Source organism: Myxocyprinus asiaticus, chromosome 11, assembly GCF_019703515.2.
Source record: "Myxocyprinus asiaticus isolate MX2 ecotype Aquarium Trade chromosome 11, UBuf_Myxa_2, whole genome shotgun sequence".
In the NCBI taxonomy this organism is placed as follows: domain Eukaryota; kingdom Metazoa; phylum Chordata; class Actinopteri; order Cypriniformes; family Catostomidae; genus Myxocyprinus; species Myxocyprinus asiaticus.
The window spans coordinates 29631198-29653076 of record NC_059354.1 but is presented as its reverse complement, the minus strand read 5'-3'; the positions used below and the strand labels follow the sequence as shown (position 1 = coordinate 29653076).

General features: G+C 36.5%; 1 protein-coding gene across 1 annotated transcript; it reads left to right on the top strand.

The window, feature by feature from the left end:
• Nucleotides 1-16666: 16666 nt before the first annotated feature.
• LOC127448143 (peptidyl-prolyl cis-trans isomerase-like 1) lies at nucleotides 16667-17204 on the top strand. The gene has a single exon (XM_051710461.1). It carries the CDS (start codon nucleotides 16704-16706, stop codon nucleotides 17202-17204), a length of 501 nt encoding a protein of 166 aa, XP_051566421.1. The 5' UTR covers nucleotides 16667-16703.
• Nucleotides 17205-21879: the final 4675 nt, after the last annotated feature.

The window sequence follows — 21879 nt, the reverse complement described above, 5'->3', positions numbered from 1 at the left end:
TCCCTCCCTTGCTTGAGCGTTTACACCATAGTGACAGAAAGCTTTCCTGATGCTTTGCCTTCATACTCTGACATATGTGCAACAGAATGCAAATTATTTTTATTTATTTTTTTATTCTCTCATCCGCCCAAGTACACAGTCTGCCATTTTCCATAATTTGACAGAGAGTGACTAACAGCACAACATAACATGTGAAACACACGCTCATACCTACAATGATGTCATTGAAAGCCAAGCGCACACTACACAACTTGCAGGAGGCCAAGATGGCATTGTAGAGTGTGGTTGTGTAATCCAGTAGTTCTAGCAGTGTTGGTAGGAGTGTGATTAAACAATTTTGACATTTTGCTCTATCCGATGTGAATACACAATAATTTGACATCTGTTTTGTTTAAATGGACAGAAAGAGACATGTTTTTTTAAGTTAAGTCAAGGTTGTCGCCAGAGTTTAGCATGTCCCAGAAGCTCTCCAGTAACAGGTTTGCTGACCATTCTGTGTCTTCTATTGAGAGCCATGATGACAAATTTTGTCTGGCTACACCATTTCAAGTAACTCCCGCAAAATATCCTCCCTCCAAGAAGACTAAAATGGAGAATCTCACCAGAGCATCGTAATGAGATTCTTCATGTAACCATACCAAGACCTCATCTGGCAGTCACAATTTCTGTTTTTAATTAAGCATATCCATATCCGATATTAGTGAGCTAACAAGCAGAAATTATAAGCCAGGTAAAGTTGCCAGTTGTTGGTTATTTTCATAGGCTGTGTCTACGGATGACAAACCAAATCACAAGCTCTTTTATAGACCATTTTCACTACAGCTGACCCTTCATATAGGCACTGAGGAATGACTGGCATGTTCTGAACGGCTTTCGATAAGACTGAATTAAGCTAACAAATATTATCGGTGTATTTCTCCTGTAAATATATTATTGGCCTTTGTCTGCTTCAGTCACTTCTTACGGTAAGTGCAGTGTACAGTTTAAGTGTAGGTCTTCACTTTTTTACAACTTAGTCCACTTAAAACAAAACAATCTAGTGTGCACTGTACTAACTTTGAATTAATATCTAGTGAGACTTACATTTCACACCTCCTCTAAGATGTAAACTGGGTCTAAAGCAGGGTTTTGGTCAGCACAGCATGATTCTCAGGTCCAAAGAGAGCACCTAGTTGTGTAACATTCTAGTGCTGCTCCACAGGGGCCATGCATTATGCAGCGATTGCACTTCTATGCTGCTTCCTCATGCACGGCAGTAAAAATAGAAACGCAGACCTCGGTGCTTATGCGTCGTTGTTTACGACTGTGCCGTCCTCAATCGCTCCTGAACACACACAGTAATTATTCAGACACCTACACATACATACCAGAGATATTAGATCAGAAGGAGTTAGACCCCACAAGGAGACAGTGTCCTGAAATGTCAAAGTTCCCAAGTCACCAAGCTTTTTATGACTTACTTATAAATACAACTTACGCCTTTGTGTTCCCCCTCTGTGCATGAGGTGTAGAGGAAGGAAATAAATGCGGACAACTGTATAAGGTTGTCTACATCCACTGGGTAATACATTTTGTTATACTTTTTTTTTTTTTTTTAAATAACATGTTTTCACTGGTAACAGAATGGATTTACATAATACATATTCAAGTTCATGTCTCTCTGGGAGTTGTGAATGGCTACTTTGATTTAGCACTACCAACTTTGTGTGCATTTTAAACAACAGAGAAGGCCAATGAGATTTCCTCCGGGTTTAATAAAAGTGCTCTGTTTACTGTTGTCACCATTGCAGTTCTAGTGCCTATTATAAGGAACAGCACAATATAAAAAGCGAGTGCAGCTTCAGTGACAGCTACACTGAGGCAGCGTTTGAGCCCACGCATCAATAAAAACTGTGGCTCTTACTTTCTCTGTAAGTCTACAGATATCAACACAGCCGAAACACAAACAAGAGAGAAAGAGAAAGAGACAAGACTGAGAACTGGGGTACATACCCACTGGATGAAAGTAACAGTCCATCGCTTATTGATGGAAACAAACTTTTCTTTAAAAATAAAAACAAGAGGAAAAATGAAGAAACGTATTATGAAAATGAAAAACTGCAATTCTTATTAGAATAGAATTATTTGCATTACTCATATATACTATATACAATTATATATATACTGTAGTATACACTATATCACTGACATACTGTTAAATAGGATGGTTGCTAGTAGTGTGTTCGTCTGAGAAATCAGAAGCCTAAAGCCCCTTATGTATTCTGAGCTGTCATTACCTCAAGTCTGAGTTAAATCACCATATTTAGCTCAGTGTTGTTTCATCGATTGTTTGTGTTGCATTATTAGTTGAACATACACTACCGGTCAATAGTTTTGAAACACTTACTCATTCTTTATTATAATTTTTTTCCACATTTTAGAATAATAGTAAAGTCATCAAAACTATGAAATAACATAAATGGAACTATGGGAATTATGTTGTGACTAAACAAAATCCAAAATAAATCAAAACTGTGTTATATTTTAGCATCTTCAGAGTAGTCACCCTTTGCCTAGAATTTGCAGACATGTACTCTTGACATTTTCTCAACCAACTTCTTGAGGTATCACCCTGGAATGCTTTTTAAACATTATTGAAGGATTTCCCATCTATGTTGGGCACTTATTGGCTGCTTTTCTTTATTATTTGGTCCAAGTCATCAATTTCAAAAACTTTTTTATTTTATTTTATTAAATTTTAGTTTTATAATGAAATAAATTAATATGGTGGCACAATTATATTTTTGTCTTCAAAACTAATTTCAAACATTTAAGCATACGCCTTCAGATCAAAAGATTTTTAAGATCATGAGAAACATTTCAGTCAAATGTACTGTAAATCAATGTATAAATCACATTCTGAAATCCCAACTTTATACTGGTCCATTAAGTGGTAAATGCATTAGCATTTAAAAAAAAAAAAAATGAATTAGTATATTGAACTGAATATTTTATGAGATGCAAATCGGAGTTAATGATGATTATAAATTAATCGCAAATTTAATTTTAACTGTTCATCAATACAAGTTTACGAATGACTGATTTAGTAGCTGTCTCTGAAGCCCTGTACTGTACCTCTCACATTACAAATGTAGCTCAACTTGCCACCAGTTCCTTACTTCCTCTGACAACATTTGATGAATTTTCATTTGGTGATGTGCAGGGTTTGCAGTATTGAAAAGGCTTTAATGTATCCTTCTCTATTCTTTTCATTCATTAATTTTTTACTTTGAGCACTCTCACTGCACCATCAATGGAACAGTTCCCCCAAACTCATGCACTGTAAGTCCTGTTTATCCTAATGGGTCCTCTTAGGCTTAGAGGACAATACAGCGGTGCCAGACTCAGACAAGAGACTGAGAGAGAGTGAGTGTTCACTCAAGGGATGATGTGCAGCAGGAGCTCAAAAAGAGAAGAAGGTGGAGGAGGGAGGAGGGGGAGAGGAGGAGGAGGAGGGGAAGCAAGAGAGAGTCTCAGTGGCCAGCTCTGAATCTAGTTCTTTCTCAAGGTCAAACTCAGAGCTGGGTACCGACACATAGGAAGAGTTATACAAAAGGAATAGCGAGAGAGAATAAAACAGCAGACATACAATGTGCATACACACCCACACATTTACTCACGTATCACAGATGTGAGAATAGCTTTACAAAAGATGCTTTCTTTCGGATTTATGTTTTCAATAAAAACCTAGGCTATTGCCTCTGTGTCATATGGGCCAAGCAGCTTGCACAATGTGGGTAATTTTAACGTGCTGGCGCTGTATGGAGCTAAATTCATGACTAAAGTCTTTGACGCATAAAAGCATGGTGAATTGCTCTAATCGAAAAAATAAATGCATTGTATTATCAGTGCTTGCATTTAAATGTGTTGGATTTACAGTGCTTGCATTTAAATGCGTTGCATTTACAGTGCCTGCATTTTGGGAGGCTGAAATTTAACATGGTTGTATATTTAAGCACTGAATATTTCATTTGGAAACATTTCACAACTAATTTCATTACTAAAAATTAAAAAATAAATATTCACCTTCCAAAGTTTGTTTCCAAAATATTCAGTTCATTTGAAAATACCATCTAGATTTTTCGACAGGTAAAATTCAGCCCGTTCTATTTCCCTTAACAAAATTTGCTTCCTCAAATTCAGTGGTTCAAATTCAGTTGGAAATTCAACCTTCCACATCCGGGAACTGCAGAAAAATCTTCATAGACCCTAGAAGCTTGCACCCCGATGGTCGACCCACAGATGATAAATGAAACATTGCAAATGCACATTTGATGAACAAAGCAGTGATTATGTAAAAACAGTAGATCGTAGCCTCCAGCACAAAAATAATTACAAAACTATGTATTTCATTATGTAGTTAATTAGTTTGATTATTTAAGAAAATAACTTTGAACATTTCTCAGTGAGCTAAATTACGAGTATTTATAAAGTTATGCACAAATCTATGAATGAGCGACACATACGGTCAGATTTCAGCACTTCACAATGGACAGCATCTCTTAAGAAGCACTTAAAAGTGTGTTGCGTGTTCGTGTTAAGTGCAGGTTTGGGAAACGCACGTGAAAAAGGAAAGAATGTTCGCAACTTTGCATGTAGAGAATGCTCTTAAGAGCTAAGACCCATAGTTATCGGAAAAGCACGCAGCCTTTGTTTCTCATGATCAATGCACTTGGCAGAGGGTGCTCTCCGTTTCAGTTTTAAGTGCTTAGAACAAATGGTAGCTTAGAAGGACATGGAATGCAAAGAAAATAGTGCAAAACAACGTACATAAATTAAGAGAAATTTCAAGAGATAGAAAGCTCTGACTCCCTCATTACACATGCATTTTGTGGGTCGCGGTTTCAAGGGCAGCCATTGCCATATTTACAATGAACAAGAACTCCATTGCGCCAAGTCACATACTTGTATTTACTAAAACCAATGTAAGTAAACACAAATTTTGTTATCCAAAGTTGTTTTGGATCTGTTTTACCTTACCTCAAGGAGAAGTGCCCTGTCAACACTGTTTAATTAAGATGGAGTTGACCACAGATTTTAAACTGGGCTCACTTTATTTCTTTAATTGTTGCACTTCATATAGTAGTTAAATAAAATCAGCAGATAGTCAGTTAAATAAAAGAAGTCAGTTGAATCATAATCGGTTGTTACATGAGATAAATGATAAAATAAAAATGTCACTTGTGTTTATTATTGATTTGTCTGTCTTTGATTTGCCTACAAGAAAACCTGATGCAAATTTAGTGCAGCATTTATTTGTATTTGTTGTTTATAATTTCACTAGAATTAAGTAAAATATTTTTGGGTATGGTTTATGATTAGCATTGATGACATGTCACCCATTGAAATCAGTTCATTTTAAAATTAGTTTTCATTTTGCAGTTTATTTTAACCTGGTAATCTACTTGTGCATTCATATGCTCCCATGCCCTGGCTTGGCTTATCTTTATGAGATTTTCAAAGGATCATGTAGTTCAGGAATTTTAATGACATGTATCTTTTCTTCCATGTTTTCAGCAATCTGATATGAGCTCAGTAAATTGTTGTATGATTGCCTGTGAATAATAAGCCTTTCAATGACTGCTCAGAAAAATATTAAATATTTTTACCTCTCGCAGCACCTGCTTGCACGTCGCCAGCAAATCCGCCAGCAAATCCGCCCGCGATTTGCCACTTTCCTCTCATTGAAAATGAACTAGATACTCGTAAAAGCTAACGTTCTGAAGGCTTGCTAGTGTGTAACAGACTTTTGAACATTCACTTTGATGCATCCAGTGTAGATAGCTTCAAGCAGTCATGGCACATTGCGCACCCGGTGCAGACAGCAACATTGATTATGCCAGACAATCAACCAGAAGTCTGAAAAAATGGACAGGCTCAGGTAAAAGAGGATGCAGTCAGCCTATTACTGCTCATATGTGGCTGTTGTTTGTGTGTTGGATGTTAAGTAGCCTACTTCGATAGAAACAAAACATGATCAATTATCTGCTGAGCGGAACAAACCAATTCATTGAGAAGCGCAACACGACCCATTTCAATTCACCAAAACCATTTCAATTTTCTTATTTGAAATAAAAACAATTGTCTAACTACATTTTCTAACAGGAATGTGATTATTATCATGTGAACTATTTTGCGTGCGACAACATGCAGTTTATTTTTATTTGCAGACTATTAGTATATTCTGGCAGATTTGATTGGGTGGACCAGCCATCAATCTGGGTGGACCAGTGCTGCTCGTCATAATAACATCATTCTATTTGTGCATAACTTTATAAACATTTGTAATTTACATCCCTGGAAATGTTTAAAGATATATTCATCCTAATTAACCACATAATTACAATACTTTTGTGTAGAACGATTGTGTATTTCTTTTACACAATTAATGCTTCGTTCATCAGGTGTGCATTTATGTGCATTTGTAATGTTTAGTTTTCACAATTTGCTCTGTGGGTCGAGATGAAAGCTTCCAGGATCAAAAACACAGTGGAGGTAGTCCTGCCAATGACATTAATTGAATATAACTCACCTTGTTATTGCAGAGCGCCAAACAAGGAGACATGTGGAACCTGCGCTTTAGGGACATTCACCAATCGAGAGGTCTGCTCTTTACTCCTAGAGGTGATAACGGTGACAGTGGTGGTGCTGCACAACACGTGGTGCGGGCGAGAGTGCCCGGGTGTCAGAAAGGAAGAGGAGACAATGAGAAAAGTCATTGACATTTTTCTGCTCTCTCTGATTTGATTTTATCTATTCATACATTTATATATACAGTATATATTTATGCATAATTATTATTATTATTATTATTATTATTAACCTTGGCTGGGTTTGCCGAAGCACTTAGTAGTGCTTAATCTCTAAGGCACATTTCCCAAAAGCATCGTTATCTAAGTAGTTCGTAAAAACGTTCGTAAATTAACGCTTTTGAACAGCTCTTAAGTCCATTAAGTGCAACTTAAAGGTGCAGTATGTAAGATTCAGAAACCCTTGTTATTAATGACACCTGTGGCCGTTAAGTGAACTGCACCCAGCTACCTGTTGCTCGTGCTCGTGCTCGTGCTCGTGCGCACACTCCATAGGGATGCGAGCGAGCATCAGCCAAAACGATGTAACGTACAAAGAGACTGAACGTGATCCACCGGCATCATGCTGACAGATGAGGTAGCATAATTAAAATTACACAGTTATGATTGTTTTACTACAAACTTTGAGACTAAACTAAAACTACTTATCAACTAACATAGCATAATGATAAACACACATACAGCTACATACTACCGAACTATACCAGACAGTTCACTTTTGCACTGTTACATTGCACTATTGTATGTTTTGTATGTCATATATGTACTACGAATAAGAAACCAGTGTATTTGCTTACATTTATCCTGTATACCTGACTTTTAGTATAAAAAGAATATCGTTGGAATTATTTGAAAGTTACGAAGCAAGGTAGCTTGCAATTCGTCAGCATTAGCAGGCAAGATCAAGTTAGCTAAAATTACACAGATCAGTCCTTATGGCACTATATTTCACATGCTTTGCAGTTATGTAAGCTTACCTGTCCAATAAGAAGAACGCCAATTCAGAGTCGGTTTTGATCCCCAAAACCAAACGAAGGTCCCTCCAGGAATTAAATGCCCTGCCGATGTTCACTCTAGTTTTCACTCAACCACGATCATGTTCCCTCTTAGCCAGATGGGATTGAGTAGATACATTTTTTTTTTTTTTTTTTTTGGCTTACTCTGAGTTTGTGTAGGAGTCGGTGTTGTGCTGGGAGCCAGACATTTGCTGGATTCCATCTCTAAGATAACGTTACCTTGTGTTGCAGTTTGTTGTCGCTGTTGAATAGCGGAAGAGAAGCTATTACTGTCATTGGCAAGGCTCTCGGGAGCATGCACAAACGTTACATCCTTTGGATTTTCCTGGCAAAAGCAACCCGCTCCCTTCGCATGAAAATCAGTCTACAGGCTTTAATAGGCAACCTAGGAAGTCCGGGAAGGGCTCATTTTTTAAGTTGCGTTACAAGCCATTCACACATTGGCAAAAAAAAAAAAGGCAAATATTACATGAAAATTGTTACATATTGCACCTTTAAACATATCTTTCTGGCATCTTTCACAATTTATCAAAGACAATGGGACATTTAATAAAATTTATTCATATATTTTGATCATTGGAAAGCCGTTGTAAACTATTTCAGAGGATAAAAAAGTGTTGAAAAAATCGCTATGAAATCAATAGTCAGTCTCCGTAGTCTGTGCATGCAACATGATAGGTCTGAATTTACATGACACATAATACAGTACAACATTATATTAGCCTTCATTGACAGACATAATTGTAATGGCATTAGAAAGATGACATGTTCTTATTAAACAGATTATTTAAGAAGACGTGAGTAATGTGACCACGCAGTTTAAAAATTAAATAAATATGCCTTGATAAATAATTAAAATATGGTTAACAGAGGAGATTAGAGCAAGAGTATGCAATGAGAGATTCCCTCTCTTCATCCTCCTCTTCTTTCTTCCTTCAATGGCTGGTTCAAACCGGCTCACCTATAGTCTTTTTAATATATAATGAATGTTAATAAAACGATTTATTGAAATGGTTGTATTTATTCTTGTAGTGTTACTACAAAGCAGGAAATAGGAAAATGCTTATTCCTTGGTGTGTTGGAGTTTCAGAAATGGCTAGAATTTATCTGAACATGAATATTAATAGTAATACAAGTATGTAAATATTATTTCAAAACGTGGTATGGATATGGGATTGATTATTTTGCACTCTCTATATTTTAGTTGCTGTACTTGTAAAACACTAAACAATTAAGTCAAGAATGTTTGAAGGTGAATTTAATTTGGTCAGTGCTGAGGGTTAGTTTCCATCTCAGACAGCAGGAAATGGCCACAAACCATTCACCACAAGCATGATGTAAATTGCAGCATAAATTGCAAGAGCTGTCAAACAATACATTCTGATTGGCTGGCAGCTCTTATGAGATGCACAGGTTTTTATCACTTTATCAGATAACAAAATGTTGTTTAGAAGTTACCAGGCTACAACAATGAGCACCTCTGTGGAAGATCTATAGTCGAAAACTACTTGACTTTTGATTAGATTTGCCAAAGCTTGCAAAAAAAACAGTTAAGAGTACTGTTTTAAACAGATCGTTAAAGCAGTTATTTGAATGAGCTACCACTTTGTTGTATGTCATGCCACATTAAATAATAAAAATAAGTAAAAAATAATAATGATAATAATAATAATAATAATAATTTTAACAAATTTGGGGTGCCTCCAAAAGTAATTGCCTAGGGACTCTCAGTGTCTAGAACCAGCCCTGAATCACTGATTGTTGTGTAGGCAGACATAGGCATAATAAAGTAGGGTGACCTCAGTTTATTAAATTAAGATGCAATTATTCCATTAATATGGTTTGCTGGAACATATTTTTTTATTTTTTATTATTTAACATTGTACCATGGTGAAAACTGAGCCTTGTTTATTTATTTGTTTATTTGCGTGTCCTGAACTACGTCAGTATCTGCGTATTAATGTCTGGTGCTGAAGTAAATAATTCCAAAAAACCAAGGACTTCTACACAGTTGAGGATTTTTAAAATCAGAAATGGAATTGACAGACATAAAATTAATAAAAATTCAAATAATCATATCTAGGCTAACAGTATATTAATTTCTAGCAGAGACATATCTGCCTATCTTCATTTATAAAAGTCAAAGCTCAGTTTTCAACTTTTCTAATGTTAGATAACAATTAAAAAAAAAAAAAAAAAACATGTTCCTGGGATAGACTCCAGTACCTTCACAACCTTACCCAATAAGTGGGAATAAATTAATGTGTATTTTTTACTATATATATATATATATATATATATATATATATATATATATATATATACACACACACACACACACACACACACACACACACACTGGCAGCCAAAAGTTTGGAATAATGTACAGATTTTGCTGTTTGGAAGGAAATTGGTACTTTAATTCACCAAAGTGGCATTCAACTGATCACAAAGTATAGTCAGGACATTACAGATGTAAAAAATAGCACCATCACTATTTGAAAAGTAATTTTTGATCAAATCTAGACAGGCCCCATTTCCAGCAGCCATCACTCCAACACCTTATCCTTGAGTAATCATGTTAAATTGCTAATTTGGTATGAGAAAATCACTTGCCATTATATCAAACACTGCTGAAAGCTATTTGGTTCATTAAATGAAGCTTAACATTGTCTTTGTGTTTGTTTTTGAGTTGCCACAGTATGCAGTAGATGTCTTAAGGTCAATATTAGGTCAAAAATGGCAAAAAAAGAAACAGCTTTCTCTAGAAACTCGTCAGTCAATAATTGTTTTGAGGAATGAAGGCTATACAATGCTTGAAATTGCCAAAAAAAACTGAAAATTTCATACAAAGGTGTATACTACAGTTTTCAAAGACAAAGGACAACTGGCTCTAACAAGGACAGAAAGAGATGTGGAAGGCCAGATGTACAACTAAACAAGAGGATAAGTACATCAGAGTCTCTAATTTGAGAAATAGACACCTCACAGGTCCTCAGCTGACAGCTTCATTGAATTCTACCCGTTCAACACCAGTTCTGTTTCATTCCTACTGACCGCCAGAGGCAGTGTTAAGCACTAATGGATAATCGCAGCGCCAGCTAGATAGGTCGAGAAAATATAACAAAAAAGTAACGTTGTGACGTAGACCGAGCAATAATATAATCCACAGTAGCTCGGTACTCAGTCTCTTTTGCTTTCTCGCTCTATGATAGGTCATTTCTCTGCACTGTTCAGTGCAGCTTACCTGAGTAGTGAGGACTCGCTCTTTCAAGCTGTGACAGCGCACTCTTCACTATTCATCTAGACAGAACTTCATCTTTCGTGAGTGTATATTATTTTATTTTCTGATTGTTAGTGCTGGAGATACACTGCACTTCACGGTACTATCCAGTGGCTGGTATCTGACCACGCTAAGGTAACGGTTGCCCTGTAACCTATATTATTTATCGATTCTTCTGCCATTACATGGTTATTTCCAGTGATAACTTATTGTGGGCCATACGGTGCTATCCGACGGCTGGTTATTTCGTTCTAGTGTTTCTCTGGCATGCTTGTCGTTCACAACTTACTATTTTCGGTTCTATCCGAAGATATAATTGATAGCCCAATTTTTATTTATTATATCTTGGCTGTCTGATTCCCTACAGTCCTAACCGAGAGCGTGCAGTAATCGGCTGACTCATGGCTCACAGCTCCATTGTCACCGGCTTCCTGCCAAGTTGTAAGCTGTGTCCGAACGCGCTCCTCCCTGATGATGTACATGATCGCTGCCCATCGTGTTTAGGATTCCAGCATTTAAGAGAAGCTTTGACGGATCCGTGTTTGCACTGTAGTATGCTGCCAATGTCAGAGAGACAGCTTCGCCTCGCCAAGTTAGATCCTTGCTCGCCTGTTAGCCTCGCACAGCATGATTCAGCCCCACGGCACGCTCAGAAGTGCCGTGCATTGGCAGCGGCTGGTGCTCCGCAGGCGAAGAAGAAATCTGTTCCCCAAACCGACAATTCTGAGCATTTTCTGTCGAAGACTGTCACTAATCTCTCATCAGAAATGGCAGAAATGAAACGTCATCTTCAAGCTCTCCAACCTCCAGCGTTACCTGCGTCCTCTGGGAACATGCCAGTGGAAGAGGGTGACTTCCAGCCTCCACATAATATTGATTTGGTTGTTCTTTCCATGAGTGCCTCCAATTCACATTTTCATGACGAGGAGTTGGTTGATGCTGTTATAAATCCTCCTTCTCAGGAAGTTTTTTCCAGCCTGTCTGTTACAGGTGGCTCGAGCGGGGGTTCGGCTCATTCACCCGGGATGGGCCCATCCTCTGCGGATGACACTTTGACGATGCTTCAGATGGCAGTGGCAAGTTTGGGCCTGGACAATTCGCCTGTCCAACCCATTCAGGTTAATGTGTTTTTCCAGCAAACATCAGATACAAACGCATTTGCCATGCAACCGTGTAAAGACTTTGTTTCAGAGTTTTCAAGCACTCTGACAGGTTCAAATGTGCCTAAAAGGAGATCAAAGGTGGCCCGTACCCTAGCTTCAATGGTTGAGGCCGACTCCATAGGTGTGGGGCGGGCTCCGGAAATCGACCAACCAGTGGCCGCTTTAGTAGTTTCACCGGATGAGGCTTTGTACGGTGTCCAAGCGCACAGTGTGGACGTACTGACACTCTATTAAAGAAGGCTTACGAATCAGTGGCCTATATAACTCAAGCAGAGAATACTATCTGCCAGCTGCTTCTTGCCTGCAACACCACATTGGGGTCGTCAAATGTAGATACTTCGGTATATCAGTTCCTGCAAACAGCTTTGTTGGCCATGGGTCATGTGACTCACGAACTGGGTACAAGTATATATATATATATATATATATATATATATATATATATATATATATATATATATATATACTTGTACCCAGTTCATGAGTCACAGCCTATATATATATATATATATATATATATATATATATATATATATATATATATATATATATATACATACCTATATGATATATATATAGGCTGTAACTTAAAACTTTTATGATCTTCTTAATTAATGCTGCTCGTTATTTTACATAGAGAATGCCTGTTTCCCAAAACAGCACTTAGATTGCTCGTTATAAATTAGAACTTAAATGCTTTGTTACGGGAGCTGTCCGGTCCAATGATGAAACCTTTGCCAAAATGTCCAGGAGTTTGTCTTCTCAACGTAACAATAATGCAGAAATACCGACAAGCATGGAAATGATATGTAACCTTGACGAGACACTGAAAGTTAATGATGATCACAGCATTTAATTAAATAAATAATGTTAAGATGGGGTTTCAGATTGATGCTCAACTTTATAGAGATTAATGATAGAAATGTATGTGAACGCATGTAATGTGAATCATAATAAGGGTCCAAAAGTTTGTTTCTTTTGCTGGAAACTGAATGCACACAGTATTGTCATTTTTCCATTTCATAAAATGCATCACATTTATTTATTTTCCTAAATTAAGTTTTTGAGTCAGTGAATTTAAAACCTGGTGTAGTACTTTTTGTCAATTAGTGCAAATTGTCCCTTCATTTACCTGTGCATTTGTCTTCTGGATTTTGGAAAATAATTATGTAACATTCTAAAATAATAAGTGAAATGTGACAAAAATGTTTCCAATTCGGGACTGGTCACCCTACTACATTATACGTAATGCCTACCTACACAGCAATCAGCTCTTGTGCAAATCAAATATGTATCTATTTTCTACCCATGAACAATTTTGAAAAACAAACCATCAAAACGTAAAGGGCTGTTCTCTCTAGCTTTGGTCTTCAGCAGTCAACACCCGATTGCATTGTACCACCTACTGGTGAGAACGAATAGCACCAGGTTGAGATTGTGCATCTGTACTCTGCTGCTTTTCCTGCAGTTCCCGGATGTTGAAGGTTGAATTTCCAACTGAATTTGAACCACTGAATTTGGAATATTTTGGAAACGACCTATGGAAGGTGAATATTTATTTTTTAATTTTTAAATATGAAATTAGTTGTGAAATGTTTCCAAATGAAATAGTAATATATAAAAAATACAACCATGTTAAATTTCAGCCTCCCAAAATGCAAGCACTGTAAATGCAACACATTTAAATGCAAGCACTGATAATACAATGCATTTATTTTTTTGATTAGAGCAATTCACCATGCTTTTACACATCAAAGACTTAAGTCATGAATTTAGCTCCATAGCGCTGTGATAACCGAGCAAAAAAATGTTTTTAGTGATTTCGGCATATATCATAAGAGTTTTCCACTATCATCACTCTATAGGTCTACTGTCAGCCCACGCATCGTCATAAAGATAATTTCACATATTGTGACGGTTTGTCACTTTTTCCCTGAAGACATCCACCAAGCACAAATTCATGGGTGTTCATTAACGAGACGGTCAATTCCCCAAACAATGTACTTTATGTCACAATAAAAAGCAGATTTTATGGCTTGTAGCAGTAAAGTGCTATTAAACAGATAAAGCACACCAAACAGGCATCTGGAGGATTATAAAAAGGGCTGCCACACGAATAAACTCACACACCCCGAACCCTATGCACTGAGAGAGAGGGGTTATTGAGTGCACTTTACCAAACTGTGTAAATGCTGCCCCCTTGAGGGTGACTTCAATATCAATATGGCCCCTGCAACACTATACAGTTGTAGATGTAGAGCAGGGTTCCCCATTAATGTTTTCAACAAAGGACAAATTCTGTCAACAATACAAAGCCAAGGGCCACAAGTGTTTGTGCTGCTGCTGCTATTATTAGTAGTATTATTGTTCTTATTATTATTACTATTGTTGTTTTTATTGTTTTTGTTTTTAAACGAGTCACAATATAAATATTCTAATTTTTTAATTATTTCTTTTTCACAATATTAGTAACTGGTTTTATTTATACAAATTATGCATATTTTGTTTGTATACTTATACACAAAACTACACAACTTTGCCTGTTGAAAATAAAAAACAAGAAAAAAACACAAATTTAATGAACAATCTGGATCTCCATATCCTCAATGCGAGTCAGCTGTTCCTGCTCATCTCCAAATGGGATCTACTCCCTGCATTTTCCCTAATTGCAGATTCAATTATTAGGCCTATTAGCACTAATATTGTTATTGTTCTCATAATGTAACAAAGTATTGCAATAATTTCAATAAAGACCGTAAGCCAGTATTTTCTTATATATTATTTTTAATAGGCCTATTATGCATAATATTTTATACTGTACTATACATGTTCATCTTAATGAGCACTATTCTACATGTATTTGTATCACAGTACCTTGTGTTATATTGTCCAGGCATTAATCCAAACATTATAAAAAGAGTAATTGGCTTCGGGAGTCCTTTGGAATGTAGGCCTACTTGTAGCACAATATATGTGCAAATAGATTATATACTCCTCAAAATGCATTAACACCATGGAAAGAACATAATGAAACAGTTATGCCAAATTAGGTAAATAAATGCTTTAACAGCATTCAATATATTACTCTTAGCTGAAGGTGCAGGCATGAGACCACCTTATTCCTACGCCCGTGATGCTTTGCGCGAAATGTGGAAAGTACTTCCGCTAAGAAGTAAACACAGTTGTAGTTGCACGGTACATTCATTCATTTTTTTTCGTTGTGGTGTTGATCATTCATTCATACTTCTAGATATGTGAGCACAGACTTACGGAGCTTAATAAGGACAATATACTGATAGCCGTTCCATCTTTTGATTTGGGAGGACGATTTAAAGAAGTGGCCTCAGGATGTATGTAGAGCTACGAACTGCATGTTATCCCTGAGCTCTGTAAGGACATTGTAACGTGTTCTAGCCGAAAAACTTGAGTAAAACATAATACAATACTCACTAAGACCTTGTTTATAGCTGGTATTTGTTTTTTTTTCAATGATTAAAAAAAAAAATGACTCACTTTTTGACACATCTCAACATGTCTTTGTTTACTGACCGATCGCACATTACATGTTGGTCCTGTGTGTCTGTTTCTGAAACCAGGTATTGTAATTAATGCACATCATCACAGTATTAAGATGTTTCTCGGGTAATCTGATCACGTGGTCAGGTGAGACACATCACTGTTGGTCGCACAAATGCATCTCCTATGAGCACTTGTGATCGGTTTTCGAGGGGAGGGTTTTATGATGAAATATACCATGCACCCCATTTACACCTGTATATAGTGCTGATCACTTGTCATCAGATCATCCGAATCACATCCTAATACCAGCTGTAAACGGGTTCTAAATGACTGCTGCCTACATTAGCGAATGCTACAGAACGACTTCAGCCGGAAGTTCATCCCACAGCTCTTATTTAACTCCTCCTCTGACTGCAGCCGTCTACTCTCATCTACTTTCAAGGCGAGGCGTTTGGCATCTTGAACAAGCCTATTCTTGAAATGTCTATAAATGTTTGTAGAACAGCAACAGCGCCGCCTACTGTACATGGGTGAAATTGTTTTTCCATTTTATTTTTTGCCTTTTGTTGGGAGTTTGTCTCGCAAAATCGTCTTGGATTTGGTGTGAAAAGGCCTTTAGCTCGGGCCAAAAATGTGACTTTCGCTGGCCGGATGTGGCCCACGGGCCACCTATAGAGGAACCCTGTAGAGGTTTGAGTCTTTTCTCAAGAGAGGTTTCACTGCTGCCCTCGTGTGTTCGCTGTGCTTAATAGAGCAGCTTTATGTAACTTCTCAAAATCTGAACCTTGTGCAAATCACAGTTTGAGGGAAATTTAATTGTATCTTAACTAAACATAATATAATTATGGAGATTTAATTGTTTCATATTAACATACAAATGGAAAGAGATTCACAAATAGAAAGTTGGTTCACAAATAAATTGAATGAAATCCACAAATAAATGTAAGGAGTTTCACAAAAATGAAATGAATTCCCAAATATAAAGAATGAACAACGGAGGAAACCAACCGGCAACTGCTTCTGTATCACGCTTTGCGACATAATTTAAAAGTTAATACATTCATCTAAACCCGGTTTTAATTCATCAGAAGAGATGGCTGGGATACCACCAGATTCTTGGCAACCACCCACTGTATTGGTGGAAACAACAATGGGAACTATCATGCTGGAACTGTACTGGAATCACGCACCAAAAACGTGCAAGAATTTCGCAGAGTTGGGCAGAAGAGGATATTACAACAACACAAAGTTCCATCGCATCATCATTGACTTCATGGTTCAAGGAGGCGATCCAACAGCAACAGGTCATGGAGGTGCATCTATATATGGCAAGCAGTTTGAGGATGAAATGCATCCAGAGTTGAGGTTCACTGGTGCTGGAATTCTTGCAATGGCCAGTGCGGGACCAGATACAAAAGGAAGCCAATTCTTCCTAACATTGGCTTCCACACAGTGGCTGGATGGGAAACACAATATTTTTGGACGGGTCTGTCAGGGCATTGGAGTTCTTAATCGAATTGGCATGGTTGAAACCAATAGTCAGGACCGGCCTGTAGATGACATTAAAATTCTCAGAGTGACTTTACCTAACTAAGAATTATGCTTGCGTAACATTTTCTGCTTTATTTTTGTACAGCAATTTTATTATATTAAACTTTCAGGGTTTCATAATTAAAACACCAGAAAACATATTTTGTGTCGTTTTGTATTCTGATATCAGTAATTCTTCTTCTTACTGGTGGCAATCATTGTTTTAACTGCATATCCCATTCTACAGTTTCTTTTTTGCTTATTGTTCTGTGTCTAGACATTAAGGTGGGTGAATTAGCTCCTTCATTTCCCCAGGACAAATCCATGGCCTCATGGTGGTGGCATATAGATGAGAATTTGGGTTACTTAGTGTTTCATTCATAATGTTTAGATTCCTCTACATATTGCCAAATCCTGTTTGATTCGATTAAAACATGGAATCGAGCACATACATATAAGCTCCAAACTTTTAAAGAAACGGACACCATTAGAGGAATACTGTGACTTATGGTTCATATAATTTTCTCTCAGTTATAAATGTGTGTACTGTCTTGTTAAATGTTGTCAGCTGAAAATTGCCCATTTGTAGAGTGTCCTGATGATTAGCTTTATAGCTAACCTGGCTGACTGTATGAGTCTGCTATTTTAATTTTAACCTGGTTTCTTGACTGAAATGTGTTGTCAAAACCTGAACTCTTAATGTTACATGGCAGATCCAAACAGACGTACTACTAGACACTACAAAAGATCAGTAGTACAGATAGTGCCTTTATAAAACATGAATCATATTAGATGATCTTAGGAGCAAAAACCATAAATTAATACCCTATATTACACAGTGTACAAGATCTGCTATGCCAATAATTTGGTTTTGCATTATGTTAATGTTTTAAAAAAAAATAATAATTGAAGTAATATTTCAAAGGATTTATATTTTTAGCACTTAGTGTTATGGCTGACCAGTCCAGTGTTACTCACAATTACGTTAATCCTGTAAAACAATGTGTGTTTCACTTACTTATTCAGGAAGTATATGGGCTGTGAGATACAGGAGGACAATAATAATAATAATCATAATAATAATAATAAAATAGTTGCGAAGATGGTGAACTGGTGCTCTCTGCTCCACATCACAACAAAGATGGAAACAGTTGTGGGACTTTTGTGCTACTGGTGGAAAGCTCCATGGCCCAATCTTGTTTGTGTAACATGTTCTTTTCTATACAGTAATGGACTTGTTTTTAATGGGTTACTGTTATTTTTTCCAATCATTTATGTAGAATGCTCTTACCCTGACTAGGAGTATCCGTCCCAGACAACTGATACAACAACATGACGTGGCAATGAGTATGTTCATGTACAACAAACTCGAGCAAAATGCCAGCACTCCAGCTGGAATGTTCAATTCCAGTGTTTGTGTGGGTAAATACATGTACTCAAATGTATTGTTGTTTTTTTGTTACATGCATGACAACCTGTAATTTGTAACCAAAAAATCATACCTTTTAGCCAACAGACTTGCTTTAGTGTTAAAAAAAAAAAAAACAGACATTCTTTAAAACCTATTTATCTCAAAATGCCTTGATAGAACTCAATAAAAGATTTGTCAACTAAATGACAAAAAATATTTTGTCAGATGAGATGAGTAATCATTTTTACTCCTATTCATGTGGTTCCAAACCCAAACGACTGACTTTCTTCTGTGGGAGGAACTCAAAAGGAGATGTCAGGAATAATGATAGGGACTGACAGCCTCGCTTTCATTTCAGCCTCATTAGCAGCATCTACATTTTACAATGTATTCTCATATTCCACAGAAGAAACTAAACAGTACAGGTTTTAAAAAAACATGAGGGTGAGTAAATTATAAAATGTTCATTTTTAAGTAAGTCAGCCTAAAGATAATGTTACGGTTTATTTAAATTCTGTATTGTACTTTCATTTCAAGACATGACATTGTAACTTAAAAGAAATCTGACATAACAGAAAAATAAACAATGTCATATTACACATTTTAAAAAGTGTCCTGTATTGGAGCTGGAACCACTGAGTTTTGGAGCAGGTGAATCAAGTCCTCAAAGTTGATGGGCAGTACACAGGGGAACATCTGAAAAAGATGGCAATAACCAGTGATTCAATTATCACTGTCAGAACATGAAGCTGTATTTTATGGAGGGACCCCATAATAGTACCTCCTAAAACATTCACACAAAATTCTAATAAATATTACCTTACAACTGCTTTTATTAAATACATTAACATAATGTGAAACCAAATTATTGGCATAGCAGATTTTGTACACTGGTGTATATAGGGTATTAATATATGGTTTGTGCTCCTAAGATCATCTAATATGATTCATGTTTTATAAAGACACTATCTGTACTACTGATCTTTTGTAGTGTCTAGTAGTGTGTCTGTTTGGATCTGTCATGTAACATTAAGAGTAAAGGTTTTGACAACACATACATACATTTTCCATTATGTAGCTAGGAGTTTCAGTCAAGAAACTTGGTTAAAATTAAAATAGCAGACTCATACAGTCAGGCAGGTTAGCTATAAAGCTAATGATCAGGACACTCTACAAATGGGCAATATTCAGCTGTCGACATTTAACAAGACAGTACACACATTTATAACTGAGAGAAAATTACACGAACCTTAAGTCACAGTATTCCTCTGACGGTGTCCGTTTTTTTAAAAGCTTGCGGACTTGGAGCTTATATGTATGTGCTTGATTCCATGCTCATGAGAGTACTGTAACTCTGATCCCACCCTGATAGTAAAACGAAGCGTGATTGGTTGAAGATGGAACATGCTACGATTGGTCCGAGTAATGTGGCCATTATCTGATTGGCTTGAGTAGACGATGGGTGAAGTTCACCTATTTGTAGATTTTTGTGCACATCTCGACGCTTAGTTTTGTTTCAAAATCGACAAATGCATGTAGCGATCCACAAATGCACAGCAAGTGATCCACAAATAAATGCGCGCGATTCATAAATGAATGCTGGACAGAGTTGTGTTTGTGAGTTAAAAAATATATTTGTAAATACATATTTATTTGTGAATTCACTTTATTTTTGTGAAACTCCTAATATATATTTACAAATCTCATTCTTTTTATTTGTGAATTCATAAAATGTTTGTGAAACTCCTTACATTTATTTGTGGATCTCATTCAATTTATTTGTGAACCAACTTTTTATTTGTAAATCTCTTTCCATTTGTATGTTAATATGCAATGTTCATATAGGTGTTCAATATATAGTGGAATATAAAATATCCAAATAGGAACATTATGCCAGATGCTGTGCAATCTGGATAATAAAATATGTGGTACACATATTATATACATTTAGTGATGCAAGATGAAACCAAAAACTTCTATGGCAGATCAAAATGCTTCCCTTCTAAAGTCATAAATTATTAGAATATACTTTGAATTTAAATACTGTCAATTTATTGAAAATAAGAATACTGCAGTAATAAAAGATTACAAAATTGTGTGTCATGTCAGGTTCCTGTCCCCCTTTAATTGCAATGATAATTTTGTTTGTTAACTCTCTGCACAGTGTTTTGGCAAAGCTTAAAGGAGCAGTTCACCCAAAAAATGAAAATTCTTTCATTGTTTACTCACCCTCATGCCATTCCAGATGTGTATGACTTTCTTTCTTCTGCTGAACACAAACAAAGATTTTTGAAGAATATTTCAGCTCTGTAGTTCCTTGCAATGCAAGTGAATGGGTACCAATATTTTGAAGCTCCAAAAGTACATAAAGGCAGCATTAAAGTAATGCATAATGTTAAATCCATATCTTCAGAAGTGATATGATAGGTGTGGGTGAGAAACAGATACATTTTAAGTCCTTTATTACCATAAATTCTCCTCCCTGCCCAGTAGGTGGCAACAAGCATGAAGTATATGAATCGCCAAAAACAAAAGAATTTGAAAGTGGAAATAAATAGTAAAAAAAAAAAAGGACAGGACTTTTGTTTGTAAAAACAACAGGATTTGTTTTTACAGTGTTGCTTCTGAAGATATAGATTTAACCAATGGAGTATGGATGTGTAACCGGTCCTGCTCGACCCACTCTGAACGGGATTAGAACCAGTGTCTCAGGCATGGGAGGCAGGCGCACTAACAAGGATGCTAAATGCTACATGCTACAGCCTCTAGAGTCAGTGACTAGTGCACCTCTTGAGGCCAGGGGAGTGAGGTTTACACACACTGTACACACGTACCAGCTGGCTACCGTTACAGATGGATTACATTTATACTGCCATTTTTATGTGCATTTTGGAGCTTCAAAATTCTGTCACCATTCACATGCATTGTATGGGCCTACAGAGCTGAGATAGTCTTCCAAAAATCTTTGTTTGTGTTCAGCAGAAGAAAGAAAGTCATGCACATCTGGGATGGCATGAGGGTAAATGATTAGATAATTTTCATTTTTGGGTGAACTATCCCTTTAAGTTGACTTTGGTAGACTATTGGTAATTTATCCTTAATTAACTATTAATTGTGAAATACCTAAATGTATATTTTGCAAGTGATTAATTACAGGCCCACACTGTTATTGTCTTAAGTCTCAAATCAATAATAACACTTGAATCTAATTGTTGGTTCTCAGATATCTCATCAATTGTATCAAAATAGTATGACTACTCATGCATCATTAACAAATATGTGTTACAGATTAAATAGATTTAATTTTATGTCTCTGAATTCCAAAACT

Bases quoted from the DNA above. Each gene is read 5' to 3' on its own strand.
- LOC127448143 (XM_051710461.1), top strand. From the start codon at position 16,704: ATGGCTGGGATACCACCAGATTCTTGGCAACCACCCACTGTATTGGTG.